This window comes from Solea senegalensis, linkage group LG12 (assembly GCF_019176455.1).
Source record: "Solea senegalensis isolate Sse05_10M linkage group LG12, IFAPA_SoseM_1, whole genome shotgun sequence".
Taxonomy (NCBI): Eukaryota; Metazoa; Chordata; class Actinopteri; order Pleuronectiformes; family Soleidae; genus Solea; species Solea senegalensis.
In genome coordinates, this window is record NC_058032.1 from 21,500,350 (window position 1) to 21,523,401 (window position 23,052).

General features: G+C 40.9%; 1 protein-coding gene across 2 annotated transcripts in view; it reads left to right on the forward strand.

The window, feature by feature from the left end:
• Positions 1-23,052, forward strand: part of fam189a1 (family with sequence similarity 189 member A1) — an 87,096-nt gene that overhangs the window by 47,325 nt on the left and 16,719 nt on the right. The window contains exons 3-4 of one of the 2 annotated variants that reach the window (XM_044040417.1): positions 19,248-19,358; positions 22,230-22,394. In XM_044040417.1, coding sequence (XP_043896352.1) covers positions 19,248-19,358; positions 22,230-22,394 — 276 coding nt within the window. The remainder of the gene's footprint in view (positions 1-19,247; positions 19,359-22,229; positions 22,395-23,052) is intronic. The other variant, XM_044040418.1, reaches the window with a different exon arrangement.

Sequence of the window (23,052 nt, forward strand, 5' to 3'; positions counted from 1 at the left end):
GCAAGAAAGAGTCATATGAAGGGTTGCACTCTCTGGGATCAACAACACATAGAAATATTCCTGGGATGTTCCAGGCTGTGAATGACAATCTATGGATTTAAACGTGATATAACGTTCAAAAAACCTTTTTACACCAAACCTAGTACAGCTTTTAACGGACACGTCAACCGTCTGAAAAACTAGATATTTTCCAGTACTCAATAGTTTCCGTTTATCATGGCCGTCAAAGATATAAAAGTGTCCACGGTGCCCTTGAACAAGTAACATCGGAGGTCTACAAAGCCATGTTCCTTTCTTGCAAGAAAGTCCTACCATCCATCCATCGTCCACCACTTTATCCTCCACATGAGGGTCGCAGGGCCACTGGTGCCAATCCCAGCTGACATAGGGCCAAAGTCTGGGGGTTGCAGGGCAAACACATAAAGACAAACAACCATTCACTCTCACATTCACCCCTATAGTCAGTTTAGAGTGTCCAATTCACTTCTGCATGGTTTCGGACTGTGGGAGGAAACCAGAGAACCTGGAGAAAACCCACCCACACACACAGGGAGAACACACAAACGCAAAAAACACAAAAAAGCCCTCGTTCTAGGTCGCAAACCTGGGTGTTTTTGCTGCAAGGCAACATCGCTTACCACAACTCTGCCCCGTGTCTTTTCCTGTCGTCCCTTAACTTTAAAATATGAATTATTTTTGAGTGTAAACTCTGTCTCCTCTGCTTGTAAAAGCACAAGTCGGGATGGTTTTCTCTTCTGCTGTGAACAAGCTTCTTCTATTATTATTTCTGGGTCAAAGGGGGGAGGTGGGAACTTTGCACAGACTGTCTAGACCAGTTTGGGTCCATTCCCAACCACATCATCTGACTGAAAAATCTTTTATTTCATCCGACTAACATTTAAAAGTTTGGTTTTGGACGTACGACAACACGTCACGTGATTTTTGTTCTGGCATCATGTAAACATACTTGTGTGTGTGTGTGTGTGTGTGTGTATTGTTCAGCCTCTGAATAGGTCTCCTAAAATTTCAAATGCCACGTTGACAACATAATGATGATAAAATCACAGCCGATGAGAAATTCACTGTCACTGTCAACACGCACACACAATTCCGCCATTGTTAAGCAGCGCACACAGGCTCCTCGCTTCCCTCCCTGCTGTCACAACGCTGCCAATCTCCTTCTCCAGCTCAGTTAGAATTGTGTGCGACATTGCAGTGATTGTGTTTTGAGCAAATGGAGGCATTGGAGGCAAGAGCCACCAGTTTATATCCCACAGTTGACTGGACAAGTAGTGCTCTGTGGTCACTTGTCAGGGACTTGAGATGTAATTGTGGTTTGCCCATAATCCTGTCAGCCATATTTCACAGCTGAGTGAGATGATTGCGCATCACGACTGCAGTGCAAAGCTCTGGCAGGTCGGGCTGAAGACTCGAGTTTTATTGTTGAAATATTTGCAGGTACTGACAGATGCACAGCTTCATAATGAAGAGTCCCGGCATTCTGAGCCTGCAATTGTCGTCTGCAAGCATTTTGTGTCAACGTGTATGTGTCGACGACGGCACAAGGCTTTCCAGTCCAGTGGGTGGTGGTTTGCTCTATTTCTGGTCGAAGAAGAGAATCCTGTATGTACGCGTAGGGCTGCGACTGATGATTATTTTGATAATCGATTAATGTGTCGATTATTAATTGGATAAAAAGGGAAAAAAAGCACAATTTGATTTCGTAAACCGAACTGTCTTTGTCCAAAAGTTATTTCCACGTTATTATACACCGTTATTCAGCCAATTATCGTCAAATGTATCTACCTTTCTCAGCAAATTTGTGTCCCTTTTGACAGACAAGCGCACGATTTCAGGCCAATTTAAAACACACTTCATGGACAGAAATACCCTCAGTTTTCTCCAGTTTTGTTGATGGATAAGTGATAAATGGACTTCATCCATGGCTCTAACACGCTTCCTCTTCAGCTAACGCTGTTCTTTGAAGGCGTTGTTGTATGCATGTGTATATTTTTTGCCATTGTTGCTGTTTAACAAATTAAGCAGCATGTGTTTACTTATCTGAAAAAGTACTTTTTTTGTGCTTGACTATTGGTTAATTGTGGGTTCTTGATGTTCACTACATAGAATTTTGCAGAGGCCATTGTGTGTATTGTATATTGTGGTGTAATCCTGGCAACAACATGCTGACAAAATAATGAGGTGGAGGGAAAACTGTGTATCTGTATGAAGCCAGCCTATTCCAGTGCTGGCCCATGGGCCACATGTGGCTCAAAAGCCATCTTGGATTGGTCCAGCCTGGTGGTCCCACCTTGAAACACTATGAAAATACATGAGAAACACATTTCACTGTCGCTCAAAGATTCCTGCATGAATTTCGACAGCCTTCTTGACCATGAACGCAGCGCTCTGTGTAGCCTGGCAACATTTAACCCATAATACTCCATCAGTGGTTGTGGTAGCTCGTGATATGATCCAACAACATGTCTTTTTCAACATGCTATGAATAGCAACACAGATCTGTCTTCCTCCTTTTTATCAGTGACGGGGGGGGGCGGGAGAATGAAAGCTGAAAGCTGAAGTTTTTTTTGTTTTTTTTAATCAGCCATGAATTTATTGTCCATGATGAATAAATCAGAGATCCTGGGAGACTGCAAGACAAACAGTCCTGAAGATATTGATTCTTTTCACGAGTCATATAGTCACTGACAAACAACTTAGCCATGACATGCAATGTGTATTATTATTATATAATGTTAAATGGAAGCGACACATAGCATTTTCCCTTGTGCCATATTATACCAGAATAGCACGATAGAATGATAGAGTAGCTTATTATAGAATGCCACTATGTGGAGTGGGCCCTTTGCACAGCAGCCATTTTGACATGTCACACAAGGAAAATCACATGCGTGTATAATAAAATCATTGATGGCTGAGGCTAGGGCTGCACAATTAATCGAAATTTTATCAAAAATCACAATACAACTTACCTCAATTTTCAAATTGCAGGAGACGCTATTTTTGTTCAAGCCAAAATGTGTGTCAAAAGTCAGTTATCCTGCTTAAACATGTCAAAATGGTGGTTTTGCAAAGGGTCCATTCCGTATCAATGATGAAACATAAAACCATAAAATGTCTTTTATGGTTTGAGCAGAATTCCATGTCCTGGCGTATAAAACTCTTTAAAGAATAATTATGTACAAAATACACAGTTTCTGTGTGTTATTTAATAAACCCAATAGATATTCTGCAATAGAGATGAATATTTCCTCCGTTTCCTCTGCAGTCCATGCTCTCGTACTTGTTGGAATGCAGATGAGCACATGGTTTTCTCCCTTTTACAAAATTTGGCAACAGTTTTTCCTCATGCTAGTTAACAGCTCTCATTAGGGTGCCTCCATAAATCTTTTCATCAATCTTCTCATTTCAAATAGTCCTACAGCGAGGAAGGAAAGACCGCGAGCGACATTTCAGACGATCTACGGTGTGTGAAAAGCCTTCAGTAAATGCTGATCCGTTTAGTGCCGTCTGTCATCCTGTGAGCACACGTACAGGTCCATGAATGCCCACATGCGGAGACACTGTGTGACACGGATGCACACATGCATTCACATTATTCAGACAAATATTCATGTTTATTGATTCCAGATCAGCCTTTGTGTGTGCATTGTCTGTCTCATTGCTCCAAAGAGGCCTGTTATTCTTTGACTTGACCCAGATGGAGAGGCTTTAGTGGGAGATGTAGCCCATACTGCCAACTGAGATGAACCCCGCAGGACCACCTGTCAGGAGCCGCTAAAGGAAAACAGACAGGCTGTGTGTGTGTGTGTGTGTGACAGACAGTGAGCGATCAAAACAAAAGTGCGTACGTGAGTGAACGTGTGAGCTCAGTGGAGGGTGCAGTTTGTAGTGGAGTGGGAGTGTACAAAGGAATAAAAAAGGAATCTGTAAGAAACATTGCAATACTTCAAACATAAGGATCTCAAAAATAGATTTGGGGTGGGATGACTCCCATTCGCTTGTTATAGCCTTTTATGATTTTATTGTTAGGTTTTATTTCTCCTCTTTTAAGTTGTTTTCCAAAACTGGCAGGAGACCAGGAGACGGAGGAGCTCCTCGAATTAGAATTGATCTCACTCACTCACTCACTCATTGTCTACTGCTTTATCCTCCACATGAGGCTGCTTGTGTCAATAATCAGCTGACATAGGGCGAAAGGTGGGGGTTCACCCTGGACAGGTCACCAGTGGTCACCATAGGACCAACACACAACCATTCACTTTTACATTCACACCTATCTCTTTTTTGCACTGCGGGAGGACGAGCTATCCTACACTGTGTGGCCTCCAGAACTGATCCGATGAGCTGTGTTATGGAATTATTGGCATTACATCACACCTGTAGCGAGAGGGGATTATTCTTTAAGCCTCTTTCACACTAAAAGCAGGTATACCTGGGATTATGTAACTAAATAAACTCAATTACCTAAACAAAAGACAGTTATTCCCATTGCCAGTGGTTGATGTGATGTGTCAGCTGTGCATAAAAAGTGACATCACGAATGCAGAGGAAAACATAACAAATCCAAGGAAACAACAACAACAATAAAATGGGTCTCAGTGACAGTGTTGTCTTATTTTGTGTCTTTAACGGCCGTAAGATGAATGCATATCGTAGTGTTGCACTAGACATGATGCTTTGATGATGAACTTTGTATGGCTCCCAAAAATGAAGCAGACAAAGTGCTCACCAAAGGCTTGCTTTCAATGAAAGCAGATAAAAACCTTCATTTATTGCTATTTGACCAGAGAGTGAATATCGATTACGTTCAAAAATCCATTTAAACCCATGATTAAACTCTTCTTTTTGTGTTTTACCACTGGGACTAGGGTGTTCTACAGCACAGTTCAGCTGATCCATCCGTCCATTATCCAAACCACCTTTCCCCTGGAGACACTGGAGCCAGTTCCAGATGACATTAGATGAACCATGGACAGGTCATCAGGCTATTACACACAAGTTCAACACACTGAGACAAAAACGACACACACACACACACACACTGTTCCTGCAGAAGACTCACTCAAACACAGGAGGACACAGGACCTAATCTCATGAATGAATCATTTAAATGATTTAATCTCAATACAGAAACGTTTGCGTGAATCTAACCTGCATCACTTGGAATGAGCCACAGTAGTTAATAATAATAATAGTTTTTATTACAAATGCACATGGCCGCGAGTGACTTTTTACAACAGTGAGGATAAAGTGGTAGACGATGGATGGATGAATATTTACAGTGGTGTTGTAGAAACATTTCCTCCCAAACTGTAGCGGGAGTGCCGTAAAGGAAAAGGTCCCACTTTTAAACGCAGTAAGAAGCTTAGCTGCTGCATTCTGGACCGATTGGAGACGGGAGAGTGATTTTTATGTAAGTTCACACTCCTCTCTTCCCATATAAATATCTTACTTCACTGAAGTTTCACCAGAAAAGCCCACCCAGAGCTGTGGGGCTGGTGTTTCAAACACACCCATATATCCTTCCTCTCTTCACATTTTTTAATGGTGTATAGGAAAAAATAAACCGTAACATTAGAGGAGAAGATTCATACTAAGAGATAGTAGCCCTGCTGGGATGTGACTGCAGGCGCAAGGACAAAGGCAGAGATAGAGGCTTTAGATTTGTTTTGATATGTTTCCTTTGGTTCTCAGCCAAGAAATATAAAAAAAATCTCCCGTTGCTAGGCAACATCCATAATCATCCTTCACGCATCCTTTATTAAATCTTAAAGTTTGTTCCAGCTCATTCTGGATGTTTATATAACGTCTTCAGAAAGATTTAAAGTTAAAGAGAAGTATCTTATCAATAGGTAGAGAAGGAGCGCTTTGTTTCATATTTCCAATAAAAGCAGTTTAGTCAGCACCGCTCCTTTTGAATTTGTTTAGTTAAGTGTAACAAAAGCAATTAGACCGAGCCCCCAAAGTCAGGTACAAGTACCATTATGTGATTGCTAGCTCTTATGAAGCGACGCCCATCCAATCACGATGCCAAATCAGCAGTCGTCTTATTACCCATAAGCAGCAGCTGTTAATGTGAGCTGTGTTGACCTGCTGCACTGAGCTCAAGTGTCTTGCCCCGGGACACATGAGCAGGGTGGATGTTTGCCAACATGGGAGGATCCGCCTTGGCTGCTCCTGCGGAAGAGTGGCCTCTCCGAAGCCACTTTGCTGCCAGACTGAAAACAATGGTTTTTGACTTAATCAATGTTGTAAAGCTGTGGAGACAAAAGACTGTAGGGAATATATTAAGAATATGATTCACACACAGCTTTTTCAACACAGGCCACACTGATCAGCAACATTTTATTTTTCAACCTGGTACCTCACCACATTCTTGATTTGGTACAATCTTAGCACTCTTGCCAGTTGGAACACGGGCGTTTCTGCATGGAGTCTGCATGTTCTCCCCGTGTGTGCGTGGGTTTGCTGCGAGTTCTCCGGCTTCCTCCCACAGTCCAAAAACATGCACTATGGGGATTATGTAGTGTGAAAGTGAATGGTTGTTTGTCTCTATATGTGGTCCTGTGATGGACTGGCGAACTGTCCAGGTTGTACCCACGCAACCGTCATGCGTGGAGTGGTAGAAGAAGGATGGATGGTTGTTTCCTATTAAGGAGACCATACTGTATGCATGGAACGTCACTTACAACTTAACCACTTAAGCCAACTCCTTAACTTCCAGTCGGTTGACGCTAAGGGGAAACTTGGCCTTTGTCAGGTAACGTTTAGCGATTAAAACTTCTGACATCAATTGAAAAAAAGTATATTGTCTCTTAGTAGTTGTTTGAGTAGTAGTAGTTAGAGCTGTGCATGGTAAGTTGGACTGTAGAACATCTCTGCATCTTTGGATGCACGACTTTAACTTTAAGGGACATGGCCTAGTTTATCTTTCCTGTCTACCTTCCTACTCCGTTTCGGTTTTACAAATGGCTCCTGGCTTCATTTTGTGTCTGAAAACCCCGTGGCTGTCTTTAAGTCTGTATGGTAATGATGACATTCACTTCCTAATTTGTTCTTATTAGCCGCGGCTCGACTGTCAGCTGTGAACAAAAAGCTGTGTTAAAACACATTTCACTTTCATTTTCACCTCATCAACGGTCTGATCAAGTAAGTCTTTTTCTCCTAAGTCAGGGTTTTTCCACGTGTGAATTAGAAAAAAGAAAAAACGCTCTAAATAGACATGGATCTAAAAGTGCTCGTGAATTTTATGCGAGAAAGAAATTAAGTTGATATTTAGGTCCTTGAATTTGACATCACTACCTTTTCACCATTGTTGTTTCTCATTGGTGATACTGTCTGCAACTGAACAAGCGAGTTGAGAGGAGAGAATCTACTCTATGGAAACAAAACATTTTCATTGTATTCCTAGTTAAATAATATACAACATTCGTACATCATTTAAAATAAAAAGTATACTTTATTTATTTGTAACAAATGTACAAATCCAGATTTATTTGCTTTTTATTCTGTTTTTGTTTAACCTTTTGTCGACACAACCATGGTGTTTTAGAGCCCGACAAATGGAGCAATATAGAAAATGCTGCTGACTCTGTTTCTGTTTGAAAACTCTGGGGCTGAGTTTTAGTCTCAGTGGGCACAAACAGAGACCTTTGGAAACAATGACCTTTTCTGCATTCACTTCCTGATTGGTTCTTACCCCTAACCCCATGACCCTGTGACCCCCATTTCTGGAAAAAACATAAGGCCCTGTCCACCAGAGGGAACGCAACATAAAATATTCATGGATGTCAGTTTACTTGGACTGGCGTGACTATAGCTCATCTTCATTATCGCCAAACAAGATTTTTCATTTCTTTCTTCAGTCGCTTCCCATTCTTGCCACAGCACGAATTTACTAAGTCAAAATATTACTGGGTGTTTCTTGTCTGTGAGTTTCCATGTAGAAATGATGGCAAACACTGTCTCCCTTCAGGCACTTAGGGAAGCTCCTACTTTGTCTCTCAATCCATCTCGTCTCTGTCAGCATGTGTAACCACACACACTTACTTACACACAGAGTAAATGCCTACCTCGTGGTCTCATGCGTAAAAAATGATGTGTGTGTGTAATGCGACAGGTAAGAAATCGTCCGTTGGGCAGAAAAGGCGATGAGCAGAGAGAAGTGTGAGTGGAAGTCCTGGCAGAGTGTTAAAGAGCACAGTGGGCTGAATGAGCAGGAACATTTTCAGCTGGAGATAAAGCCTGATGAATGATGTCCTCCCCTAAGGACCTGAGAAACAGGAAGTGTGGCTCCAGATTAATTAGAATATGAATTGGATCCTCTTATCTGATGGCTCGTAGGAGTGAGAGCACCATGATCCAGGCAGCGGCAGAAGAGGTATTTTAAGCCAATGGTTCAGGTCATTGCTCTCCTTCAGTCAAAAGGGAAAATATAAAGTGTATGTTTGAGCTCAATTCATAATTTCTTTTGGAAATATAACATTGTTATATTAATGGGAAAGTTTATTTTTCATGTTTGAAATGTTAAATGTAAAAGTTCTATTTTAATTCCATATGCATTTGATTTTTTAATTTAATTGTTGTTTCGACGCGTAGTGTAGATCACATTATCTACAGATATGAAAGGTTTTGCCAAATTGTTGAATACGTGTTAACATAGTGACGTACGTAGTTCTCAAGGATTATCGTGGCATATATAATGAAAATCCAGATTGTTTTGTTGCGCTAACTTGGTCACATTCATTAAAGGATTACCAGCACCCTCATTTCTGACAGAAAAGCCACAATGTTATGTATATGTCAACAACACAACAGTTGCTCTGTAGTCATTGGCACTTTCACCCGCCAATTGTAACACAGTTGCCGTGTGGTTGTGTGTTAATTTAATGGAAACGTGAAAATAAATCACATGACCTCTGTGAATTTAGTTAAGTTAATATGATGGCAGATGACTGCAGAGTGTGAACCCGCTGGTGGCATTCAGAGTAAACAGTCATGTGATCTGAGCGAAAATCTGAACCATAGTGATGGATTGATCAACAGAGTCATGTTGCTATGTGACTAATCAATGAGAAAAGACAGAACTGAGGTTTATAAATCAGGAGGTACAGCTACATTTCAATATTCTAATATGATTTGATTAAATATTTTGAATTGCATTGTCACGGAGTGTTTAAATGTGCTGTATGTGATGTGACATCACTCCTCTCTCGCGTTCTGACCGCAGCGTATAAACCCCCCCCGTTTCCACCAAGACGTACACTTTGGTGCAGTATGATATGGCATGCAAATGATGTGCGTTCGCACAGTCAAATGTTGAGACGGGTTCCAAACACAGATACCATATCTATGTGGGCCACTTCTGACAAAGATGCGCAGGCTTTCATCTGGCCTTGACGAAACGGATGTGAGCCTGAAGGGTCCGGCTTATGAACTGACAAATGTGGCTCGAGTTTCCTCAAACAAATGTGGACCTTTTTTTGGACAATAATATGTGCAGCTCTTAGCAATGAGTGTACAAGAACTACTTCCTGTTACTGCTAATGACAGTTGGACACTGGACTACTACAACTATACAATAACATATAAAACTTGTCTTTTACTTTACAAGAGACCGACTGTCAGCTATTTTCATTATTGAGCGTTATGGCAAAGACGTTTTAAAAAAGCCAAGGTCAGCGGCTCTTATTTTGAAAGCCAGGTTGAATGTAAAGGGTGCTATGTAAGATTAGCCGAGTCACTATTGTGTATGAAGAGAAAAATATCCAGTCAGCTGGTAACTGGTTCATATAAGGATCCTTCGCTGCACTAAAACCAAAAATAACACCAAACGTGTATTTTATTTTCTAAATAAAAAAAAAACATATATATATATATATATATAATATATATATATATATATATATCATAGTTTTTTCTCCCTTCATTGTGGCACCAGGCAACACTGAAGGAGATTGACTCGTCGACAGAGAATCACCACTGACGTGTGACAGCAGGGAGAAGCGTCTTTGTTTCTCTGTGCAGCCTGCAGCCTTTCTTTCAAACAGGACTTGTTGGACTCTTGTTACGAAAGAAAGAACACGGAGTCCTGCGCGTCCTGCGCTGCCGCTCTTTGTTTACTGTGTCATGTCGTTCTTCTTTGTGAAGTTCATTGGCGAGATAGACGTCGCGTGGCGCTGCGTCGTTCACGTAGCTGACGCATGTTACACATCATTTGCATATCTGGCCCATGCAGCCTTTGGTTGGATCAGGGCTTCATCGTGGCGAGCTGAACTGGCCCCGCACCGCTCGGTGGAAATGAGGCTTTCAACAAACTTCCTGCTGTGCTTGTGTGTGTGTGTGGTGTTGGTGTCTTCTTGGACCACGATGATTATAGGCCTGTCTCATTACAGCAGCCCCCCACAGAGAGCCCGGGGGGGAACAGAGGAGGCAGAGCCTCCTTGTTTTAGCTCATTAGAGGTCAGTGGTTGATTAAAATGTTGAAAAGTGGAGGTTAATCAGCGACTGACCCTCAGGGTAATACTGTCTTTCATGGTCTCTTTTAATCAATAAGTGTGAGCACTGGCACTGAGATGAACTCTGATACCTCCTCTCAAGGAGCACTCTGTTACTTCCCCTGCATGCCCAAGTACTGCCTGCCTGCCTGTCTATTATCCATCCTCGTCTCATGGGGATCTCTGGGCCTCGATGTGTGAATGCACCTGATAAAAAAAAGTCAAAACGTTCAATTCAAAAAAGTACTGCAACATTAAGTTGCAGCTTGGCACGTTTTCATGTCCGCGCTCCGAGTCTCATCTGCCAAAAAAAAAAAAAAGGTGTTAGACTCCCATTTTCCACAGGAACCAATCCATCACATCCTGCAGAGATGTGGTCTGACATGCTGTCAACATGATTGCACATCAAAGCTTAGAAAGTCAAGAGGTGAAGCGTGCTGGTTTTACAGTGCTCCTCTCTATCTGTGCGTCCAAAAGACATGAATTCTGCTCAGGGGTTATATACAGTATACTATATGTATATATGTACTGTACATGAGAACACAAATCTCTGTTAACCTAACTTTCAGGTTCACTTTCACTTCGTCTTGGGTGTTATAACAAAAAATCCTTGTTCTTATTTGTTCTTATACTTGAACTTTATGAAATAGAAATAGGAAACTAATGCGTTTGTGTGATGTGATGACATGTTTTTTGGTGCGTGTTGTTATGCCCGCAGATTACTTCTCATGTGGCGTTGAAAGGTGACTCTTCTAATCTCTGTGATAACATCTAGAGCTGCGACTAACGGTTATTTCCATAATCAATTCATCTGTCGATTATTTCCTTTATTTATCGAGTAATCGTTTCGATCCATAAAATGTCAGAAAATGTTAAAAAATGACAATCGGTGTCTGTCAAACCTGGAAATGATGATGATGGTTATATGGAGCAAAGAAATGAAGGAAATATTCACATTTAAGAAGCTAAAACAATCAGAAATCTTGTTTTAATAATGAAAAGCTTCAAACTCATGAATTGATTATGAAAATAGTTGATTTTTTAATTTAGTAATTGATTAATTGAGTAATTGTTTCAGCTCTAATAACATTGGTTGTTGTTTTTGGTTGTATTTAATTTTTAACTACATATAAATTTGCTTTTCTGGTTAAATAAACTTGGACTCTCCTTGTTTTTTTCAATAGTTTCTGTGAGTGTGTGTGTGTGTGTGTGAATCCGTTAACACACTTAAAGGAGAGTTGAATGTGTGTGTGTGTGACGATGTGGTTCCCAGCAGTATTAAGAGTCTGTAGAAGTCGTTACATCTGGTTCGGTGTGAATTCCCCCGGGTTCTGCTGCTGAGAGTTTGTATCAACACTTCCACTGTTTATTTGGACCAGCACTGAACTCAGGGTCACTCAGCCCCTATCACAACTAATCCTAGCGATGAGGGCCGAACACACACACACACACACACACAGAATCAGACACTCACACACATACATAAATATTCCACAGCCCTTGGTTGGACGAGGGAACAGAAAGGTAGAAATTGTCTTCAGTGAACAGCAGGAATCAACGAGAACCAGCTGCCGCGGCTCTGAGTTTGCTTTTTCTTGTGTGGTTATAGAGTCGGTGTAATGGAGCTGCCAGAGCAAACACTTGAGTGGACGTGGATTAACCCACAGTTTGTGTGAATTTCAGCATATTTTTACATTACTTTATGAAAGTACATTCTCACCTAAAATGACACCTTGATGATGTGAACAAGCAAAAATGTAAATCACTCCTGCTGCCATTTTGTTCACCGGACTACCTTTGCCTCCAGTCACCAAAACAGGAAGTGATGTATGCTTCCTGTTCATAACAGAAATGAACCGCTCCAGAGTTCAAGCGGCTCATGACCACAACTTTATAGAGAACCAGAGTCTGGATCTCTGGTCTCAGACTGCAAATGCATCAGTGTTCATATAAGTTATGACTTATGACTAAAATACCATTTAGTTTGAGTCATTTTTTTAGTCATCTGAGACGTTTTAGTCTGGTTTTAGTCGACTAAATCTGCCGTAGGTTCATTTGTCCTTTCCTTTGAGTTGTTCTCCACATGGTTTACAAAGGGTTTTGTCTTCTGTAACATCGTACGTGAAATTCAACCATAGTATGTCGTCTCTTCTCTTTCTACCTAATGCTGTCATTTCTGCCACTTTGAATATTGAATATGTATACATATATGTATATGTATATATATATATGTATATATGATTAAATATGTTCTTATTATTCTTCGCTTCTGATTGGTTCTCTTCATTTCTGTCCAGTTTGTATTTGTTGACGTGAGTGCCAGTAGATTAGTTTTTGTCATGTCAACTTTATTTTTGTTTACTTTACTGTCTCGTTTTCTTTCGGTGAAAAAGGGGTCGTTGGCGGACATTTTTTTTTTTTATCATAGTTTAGCAGGAACTGAAAACACTCCAGGGTTCAGCTCCAGAGAGCTAATCAAGTCTGGTGCCTGGCACCTCATCACCGCCACTCTTGTTCATCTCCATTGGCTCCCTTATACACAATCTATTTCTCCTCATTTTCAAATCCCCATGGCCTCACAGCACCTCTCTGACCTCCCCCACACCTATACTCCATCCCAGAACCTACAGTCCACAGATACAGGTCTGAGAAGCTGTGCAGCCGCTCCCACCACGCTCTGGATTTCTCCTCCCTCTCCTAAAACTGTTCACAAACGCTTTTTAATCACTCGAGTCATTCCTCCAAGTATCTCCCTACATTTACTTACTGGACTTTGTTCTGCACTTTGCTTAATTTTCACTTCTCTCTAAAGTGGCCTCATTTACCTTGAAAGACACCAATCAAGTCTAAAACATATCTGGAAGCTTCAGCTGTATAGCACAACATCTGGTATTTCTTTCCCCTTGACACATATTCAGTAATAATCCCCGTCTGTCTTCATTGTGGCTGTCGTTCACAGATGTTTCTGAGCTGTTTGTGGAGCCGCCGCGTTGATATATGTATGTATATACTAGTATCAGAGGGAAACTGACACAGAGGGCCTGTAATCTGCTGAGCAGCAGTAAAAACAAAACGTTACTTCTATCTCTGGAGGCTTGTGGATAATTGAAAATAAATAGTGTTGTGTCGCAGTACTGCTGCAGACAAAATCCTAATTTGTGCTGCAGCCACAGGACTCACAACAATGCTTCCAATGCTGCTTTTATATACTTCCCACCCGGTTAGAACTTTGATCTCTCTGTCTCGAGGGCCTCTCAGAGGATTAAACCCCAGGTGAATGTCAAGTGATTCATTATAATAATTAGAATTTATAATGGTGGCACTTTATTTTGGTAGTCTATTGTTGACTCTCTGATAGGTATACAGTCTCATGTCAACAGATAATCTCTTGAAATTTACTGAACACACATTTACACACACACAGTATCCTTACTAATAATCTGTTGACAGTCAACTATGAAATAGATAGATGATGGTTAACAACACTGCAAAAATAGTACTCAGTTACTTATAGTTAACTGTATGTCACTTATCATTTGAATAAGTGTCGACTGATTAGCTGTTGACATGATACTGGATGCACTGATTACCAATAAATGGTCAACAATGATCTAGTGTTACCATTAATATCATTAAATATTGATTGCTTGTGTCAGTCTCACCTACATTTTTAATCCCCGGCAGATTTACCTTTTTGTGCGACACAGATTCCTGTTTTCACACGTGTCAAAAATGCACCACACTGTATTCTTGAAATTGTGAGGTCTGTGAGACAGATAAGCTCTTGAAGTCGCATAACATGCTCTATAGTTTGTAGTTTAATGTCTGTATTGTATGCAAAGGTTATTGTGTTGGCGTGTATTAGTGATACTGACGTGACTACACATGCAACTTTATTTAAATTTACTTCTCATATGATTCCACCGGACAATGTTACAGATAATTCTTTACTTTGACTTCCTAAAAATATTAATAATTCTCATCAGCTGACAACTTGGGCAAGAATCACCTTCAATTTCCATTCATCCGTCTGTCTAATGCTGCTTTATCCTGCACATGAGGGTTGTAGGGGAGCTGGAGCTAATCCCAGTTGACAGTGGTGGGATTACGCCCTGGACAGGTTGCCAGTCCATCACAAAGCCAACATACAGAGACCGCTCTTATTTAAATTTGTATTATCTTTGCATTTCTTATTACTTTATCCTCCACCAGGTACAGCCGATGACATTTGCTTTATCATGCTCATTTGTAATGGCTGAATTGTGCTTCTATCAAATTAGCCGCTGTGATGAATGGGCTTGTTTTGTTCTCGTTGTCATTGGTGGCGACGGCGCAGATGGATGGGGAGAGATGCAGAATGGGAGGAGGAAATATGTTTGAATGACGGCATTTTTTTTTTTTTGCATGCGACTTGCGAGGTGTTTGTGTTGACAGTTTTATTCAAGGTCATCCGTTTATGTCCACACAGAACAATTAGCTCAGCCTAAAAACAGGAAAACCTTGGAAGCTAAGCTCTGTCCTCACAAATTGAAACATTACACGCCATTTGTATCCTGCATTGCCCCCCCTACGCGTCTGCCTCTGCTGATATTTCGCAGTAATTCTTGGCACGTTACCACCACCTGCTGAGAAGAGAACAAACAAAGCAGGTTCCCACTCCTAAAAATATGGCTCCACATCGCTGCTATCGTAAAAATAAAATAAACATAGAAAACTCTACAGGGTAGAGTAGTATATGTAATATTAAGCACAAACCTCCACTGCAAGGTAAACGGTTCGTCCACAGTATCGCCACGTGTCTGTGCAGTTTGATGAAGTGCCGCTGCCAGATGAAGGATTAGGAGGAGGGGAGGCTGAAGTCAAATGATTTTCACCTCCGTGACAGTTATGGAGAATAACAGTGATGCACCTGATCCCGGAGTCTTATATTGTAGTAATCTATGAGTGTGTGTCACCGAGATGAATGGAGATTGTGTTGTGGTGTATTGTCCTCAGTAGTGAGTGCTAAACGATGTGATGATGACATGCAGTGTAAATCTTCCTCGGCTGCTGGAGCGTGTGTGTGTGTGTGTGTGTGTGTGTGTTCCTCTTTAGTATGCAGAGGGAAGCACGGCAGTAATTAATGAATAGCAGCTAAATGGTGGTATAGTGATCCTACATGGTAATGAGAAAGCACTGGTGTGGGGCGAGGCGTGACAATCAGCTCAGCAGAGAGAAAGCATTGCAGCACACAGGTGACACTCGGGCCTGGCGAGGACAAATCAAGCGATTTATTGCGGGACTTTTCACCACTGTTGTATGAAATCACAATTTGCTCTGTGGAGCCGGGGAGCCACGGGCTTTTTTATTCTCATGGTTGTCGGAGTCTTATGCAGCTGGAGATTGCAATAAAAGGCTCAGTGTCAGATCTGACACAGATAAAACAAAACAAAACACACAACACAACAATAATTGAATATCCTTTTGGAGCAGCATGGTGTTTTGGCAGCTCCCTCCAGCAGTGGAGCTCTCGTACAGCGAGAGAGAGAGATGGTTTTCTCCTCAGTTGACGCTATAATTGATGCTGGTTATTGTCTGAGACACAGCGTTCTACCTGACTGGCTCAGCTGGCAATCTGATGAATGTGGACTATACTTTCATTTAAAAAAATGAATTGCCCGAGCTTTTAGTGCCTCTGGTTTCTGCATTGCAATATAAAACATCCTCATTGTGACAGTTATTGTCATGGCATCGTTCTAGTTAAATGCACTAATAAAGCTTTCTGTTTGTTGATTTGCCAAGGGTGTTATTTTTGTTTGTACCTTAACTTTTTTTTTAATAATAGCAACCTCAAATGGCATATTAAATTATGAAATTTTAATTTAATTGCTTGAAATGATCTCCGAGCTCTCCAGTTTTTATTGTCTTTTAAAACTCGTCTGTATTTGCAATTTATTTTATTTTATGCGGCGCCAAAGACAAATTTCCACATAGTGGACAATAAAGTTTAACCTCATCTAACCATGGTTTCTAATTCAAACACTGTTTACTCAGTGAAATGGCTTCAGTGCTTGTTTGTCCACAGTAGCGTTCAGGTCACATCAGTGTCTCTGCTCTGCATAAGCACGCTGTCAATATCTGTTGCAGCACCATCAAATCAATAAAGTACAGTGATGTTCCTGTTTCCATATGCAAATGAGTTAAACGGATAGAAAATGATTTATTAATGTTGGAAATGTGACGTGTATATGAAGCTGAATCCTTGCTTTCAGTGACAGTCTGTCACAGTCATGCTAATTACAATGATAAAAGTCTGATTTTTAGCAGTTTTACAGTGATTTGCTGTGCGGCACGAGTGACTCTGGTTCGTCTAGTTCTTCGTCCTGTTTTATAATGCTGACGAATTTCTCAGCAACTCTTTCTTTTTCTTATTTTAGGCTCACAGTACATCATTGTTTCTCTATAACAGTCCAGGAACACGAAAGATCTGTTTAACAACAGTTTTAAAAATATCCTGAATCCGGATCACTACCAAAATCTAATTATTTCTTCCTTGGGCAATAACTGTGAGTCATAATGTACTTTTGATGCCCGAGACAAATAAACTTGAAACTTGAAACCTACAGGGCCAGAAAATCTCATCCCTATCCTTCCTTTACTTTTTGAGTAATGTTGCTCACAAACATAAACCACAAACCTCTCGTGGTAAATATACTCTTGTAATGAAAACAACAAATCTTTTTTTTTTTGGGAGACACACATTTTCCCCTCATCCGAGTCGTGTCACTGTAAGAAATGCTAATGAATAATAAGTGTAAGACTTATTTATAGGCGAGCAGGAACCATGCAACACATGAGATTTGATTTAAAACAATCAGAATAAGAGAAGGATATAAAATGGATGAGTAATAAATATTCACAGATATTCAACACAACCAAATCATACAAATAGAACTTTGTTTATTTATGTCCTGTTTTTTGTGTTTGTGTCCTATAATTTGAACTAAACTAAACCAGGGATTGTTAAGCATGAGTAACTATGCTGCACCTGTAAGAAAAAAAGGTTTTTCCTGATATTTATTTCCATCATAATGGTGGAAAAACAGTCTGTCAGTCTGCAGTTTGGACTGTCATTGCAGAGCTTTGTCTCGTTCTTTATTCTAATCGACCAGAAAACCAGACATCTCTTTGAAATGAAATGCTAATAAATCAAATATAGACGTCACCCCCACCAGTCCATCATGGAACACATTTTCTTCGCTCCCTTACTTTATTCTCTCCTCTTCTAGACTTTTCCTCCTTGCCAAAAAGTTGCTCCTCATTAAACTGTCAGTCTTCCCATCTCAGTCATTACTCCATCTGTTTGTCATATATACCACCTGGTTCCTTCACTACTGCAGCCCTTTGTCCTTCTGTCCTTGTCTCCTCACCATCTGCACTTTTCAACAACCCTAACAACCGCAAAAATGCTGCAGCGCTAGTGCCCTTTGTGTCCTCCACCGACACTGCAACAACCAGGACATTGCAAACTTTAAAAGTTGTAACTAATACCCCATTTGGACCTGGTGTTAATATCTGTCCTTAGTGGTCCAATCACCGGGCAGATCACGCTAAGTTCTGGTCAGAAGTCTTCATATCCAATCCCAAAAAACACATTTGGACGTAGTTTAAGGAAGCATGTGTCCACCTTACTGAGCTACATGGACACGGAGACGCATGAAAGCCCACATCCTCAGCTGAAGTCCTTTACACTAAACATTGCTCCTAATACATTTACTGATGGTAATTTATTTGCAGTCACGACCACAGTATTAACTGACCATCAAATTATTTATTTTCCTGTTTTCTGTTTATGTTTCACGTCTCGTTTCATGTCACTGCAGCGTAAGTAGAGCTTTAATTCCGCTCTTGCGGCACGTGCAGTGACATCAGACATATCCCTACAGCCAGATCAGATGTGGTCAAAGGAGATGCATCCAAGGTGCATTTTAATGCCAGGTGTGACAGTCCACATGTGATTAGATCTGAACGAACGATATCAGGTCTATTATTGTTCATTTTTAAAGAAAGTGGCTAATTATGAGCTTGTAAACCTCTGCTGCAGTGATGAAGTAAGTTCCCACAAGAGTTGTGGAGTCCGTTGAGAAAATGCCTGTGCCTGGTTTGTAATTTCCCGAACAGAGTGGGCTTGCTGCTGCACTTGGAACTTTTTTTCTTGACCTGTAATTTAAACTTCTTGAAATGGCAGCCATATTATTGCTCACAGGTTTGATATCCAGGGGGCTTTCATTGAAATGGAAGCCCACATCCAGAGGAATACGGAGGCAGGAGAAGGTTTGGATTGACAGTACATTAGAGCTCAACTGCCAGTAAGGACATGTGCATGTGAGTGCATGTTCCTGACTGATTGTGGATGGAGAAACTCCATCAGTCAATAAGTTGTTGTTGTTGTTTTTTTTGTTTCAAAAGCTATTCTGTAATTATGATTTCTCTCACCCTCAGGCTCTTGAGGTCTGAGGAACAGCAGGTTATTGATTCTGTTGATATCAATGCTTCGTTCTTCTTTGGTGACGCGTTGAAATCACAGAGAGCAACAATTGATTGAAGTGCACTGAGCCTCTGGAGTTCGGGCCTCTGTTCAAACACGGCACCAGAGAGATGTTTTGAATCAGTGTCAGCAAACGGCAACATTTTTATATCATGTTTTCCCCATCTGTTTCTCTCTCTCTTCTTCTTCTCATGTGACAGATCACGTTCTTCATGCTCCTCTCTGCGGTGTGCGTGATGCTCAACCTGGCTGGCTCCATCCTCTCCTGCCAGAACGCTCAGCTCGTCAACTCTCTGGAAGACTGTCAGCTGGTGAGACCAACTGGGCCTTTGACTCATGTCAAGTCATCACATTGTTCACTAATTATATCATATAACGATTAAGCATTGTAGAAATTATAGCAAAACAGCTAGGAACATTTGCTTTTGTCACTAATTACTGATAGTTTGTCTCTTCAAAAAATGGGTCCCCAGATCAGAATTCTGGGGAACACCTCAAAGGATGGATGGATGTAAAGAAAGAAAATGGTTGACAATCTTGCTTAAATTGCTAACACTTACACTAAGTTCATTCAAACTAAAGTAAACAAGTTGTATTCTTACTTGCCTACTTCAGTTTTATAAAACCTGATTTATTTGGGTGTTACCAATTTAAATATAGCTTTTATAGTTTGGCGTTCATTTACTTTTTTTCTTGTGTCACTGTACGTGGATGTTGAAACCCCCACTAATAACGCTAAAAACTATTCCTGAGAAGCCAAACTAACAAACTGACACTTGCAGCGAGTCGCCTCTGAAACTGACAGATTGTCACCATCAAGTGCACAGCTTGTGTCAAATGTTGTTGTTGTTGGAATCAACTGTCACGCCAGTATCTATGAAGTCAGTGAGTAACAGGCATGTGTTTAGTTGTCGAGTGTATATGCAAATCCACGTAAACACGAACGTCGGCAGAGACGGCACAAGTTCTGTTCCCGGCAGCCTGCAGAACAGAGTCAGCACCAAAACTGAGCTGTGTGTTGTTTGTCTCTTGGTGACTAATGGCTCGTGATTGTCACATCCATCTCTGCCAGAATACAAACTCTCTAAAATACAGACAAATAGCTTTGGAACAGTCTTCCAGGCATTAATATCATACGTATATGAAGCACGTATATAACTCAAGCAATACTATTTAAATAAAATGCTTGATGAACGTATAATCAGAGTAAAAGAACCGGGAAACACAGTTGGACAGACCAGTGTTTACCTCAATTAGATGATGAGCGTGAAGTCATTTTAAATGGATAATGTGTCCGTAGCTTTGCAGCAACAAGCTAAGAGGCATTCATGGGAACCGCAGCAGATTAATGCTTCATCCCCTCCGGCTACGTTCACCAACGGCTAGTGTGAAAAGCAGTGCTATAGAGAATACTGCAGCCTGTCAGTGAGAGAGGAGCATAAAAATATAATTCTTCACACAAAAGTGCTATAACACTTTGGCTATTTAAAAACTTCTGGCAGTTGTTACCTTAAATAACTTAATAACAGCATTTTCTCCTCTGCTTAAGACAGTGTTAAGCCTCTTAAACGTCCCACTCCTTTTCCTCTTCTTTCTACCTTTGACATTATTCATCTTAACTGCAGGGACAAAAATCCTTGAAAATGTCAAAGTGCGGGCATGATTCTAATAATTTTACATGATATTGTCTCAAGAAATCTACATGAAAACCGCCCAAAACGACTCTAAGCGCTGTAGTAGGCCAGGCCTGTACGTGTAACACTGCTACAGAAATACACCAGAAATGGAGAAGGAGACGTTGAGTGTGTGCATAAATGACAAACTTTTTCTCAAATGATTATACATTACAATCACAGAGACAGAATGAACCAACCCAGGGGAAGGAAAAGATCATAAAATGAATCAACCAAACTAATTCCAAACGCAAGAAGAGGAAGATGATGAAGATAGCAACAGCAAGGGCAAGCACAAGGGAGAGGAAGGGCGATAGCCATCGAGTGAAGTGTTTTGGTTTGGTACGGTACATTATGGTACGTATATTTCTGCGTTTCTATTAGGAATAGTAACCAGGACCTATAACCGTTCCATTTTTTGGCACCCTTCCCTTGGAGTAAATAGTACGGTATGGTCAGGGTCCACCCACAACAGTCAGCTGATTGGGCAACAGAAAAAACGTCACTCCCTTGCAACGCCTGTAGTCTATTCTCATACGAAGTTTGACGTATGGTTGAGGCAAACAGCCACAAACAGAGCAGTAAAGACGTTCTCCATTGTTGTCTTTTGTGTCGCATTTGATGTCATCGTTCCTTGTCGATATCTCACCTGACCAAACCAAACCGTACCATGATGGAAGCACAGCATCGCTCAGAGGTTTTCTCTCTTTGGGACCAGTTTTGGAAAACTCCCAAAATGCTGGTTCCATTTTGGATAAAAAGACTGTACCATAAAAAGCTTCTTTGAGCCCTGCTTGGGGTTCCGATCTCTCATGACTGAAGAAGCCTTTTGTTCATCATCCAATACCCAACCATTCCACATTCACAGCAGCTTTTCTCTTTACACAAGCAGAGAAGACCAACTTCACTGGTTTTTGGTTCCTTAGCGACTGTAATATTAATGTTCTTCATCTCTTCTCCCCAACGTAATTAACCCATACTTGTTGGGTTCATGTCCTGCTTTCTCTCAATCTGGGACACATAGCAGAGGTACACTTTTTCTGCCTCCATGCTCCACTGGGTAGCTCCTCACAGACGATCTTGACACTCTTTGTCTTCTTATGCACTCGTTCAGCTGCCTTTCTCTCAGTCACACTTTATTATCATGGGCTTTTCTCGCCGCAGACATTTTGACATGTTTTAGCAGGAAAATCACAGGTGTCACTGACGACATTAACGATGTCCCTGTTCAGATCAAGAATGTGTGACACTGAGTTAGCAAGCAACCCTGAACCTGAGGCAGCTAAATGGAACTCAGCCATCATTATTCTGATCCTTGCTGATTATTTACCTCCCCTGTACTTTTCTCCAGTATCAGAAGTAAGATTATGTTCCACAATGTCATGTTGCAGGATAAAAAATGACTTCTAAGCTCAGGTCTGATCTGTGTGTGCATGTTTGTGTGTGTGTGTGTGTGTTTCTGTACGCGTGTGTGTGTGTGTTCTGTGTAATGTGGCGTGCATGCATGAGTGCGGATGTGTGTTTCCCCCTCCTCCACACCAGCTCAAGTTTGACAGTGACGGAGTGTGTGTTTGCTGCGAGCTGCAGCATCAGAGCTCGAGCTGCAACAACCTGGGAGAGACGCTGAAACTGAATCCACTGAGGGACTGCAACACAATACGGCTCCGACTCAAGGTTTGTGCGCTCAGTGGCTGAGTATTTGTTGATTTACTGTACATCGATGCTGTTTCAGTGAAGCTGTGATTGTGTAGACTGAAACTACAAAAACAGTTGAATCCATCTTTAAAGCTCAAAGTGTGAATCTGGGTATGTCTGTTTATTTACTTGTATTTTTTTCATTTCATAATTTTAATTGGATTTGTGGTTGGAATCCAGATCATTGTGGTGGCCCACCATATTCTAATTTACCCTACCACAGTTTCATAACAATCTGTTATGGGAGTGCATCACTCCAGTCAGTTTTGTTTAATTCCAGTCAAATTGGTCACTGTGGGCTTAAATTAAAAGAACAATTTGCATTGTATTTTCACAACAGTAACGTTGCATTAACATAACACTGTGGAACCAAATCCACATTCAAGCAGAAATTGTTTATTTCTCGATAACAATATAAAACAAAGTCCACCTAATGTGATCGTGACATGCTTTAGATCCGGGGTGCCTGGCCGAAATTGAATTGTGTTGTAGTAAGATGCAAGAAAGTACTTTATTAGTTAAAAAACAACTTTACGTTGTATATTTCTGATTTGAAACTTTATTTTTGTAATGTGTCTCCATCAGAACCTGAAGTTTACATAAAAATGAATTGCTTATTTTCCATATTTCACTAAAT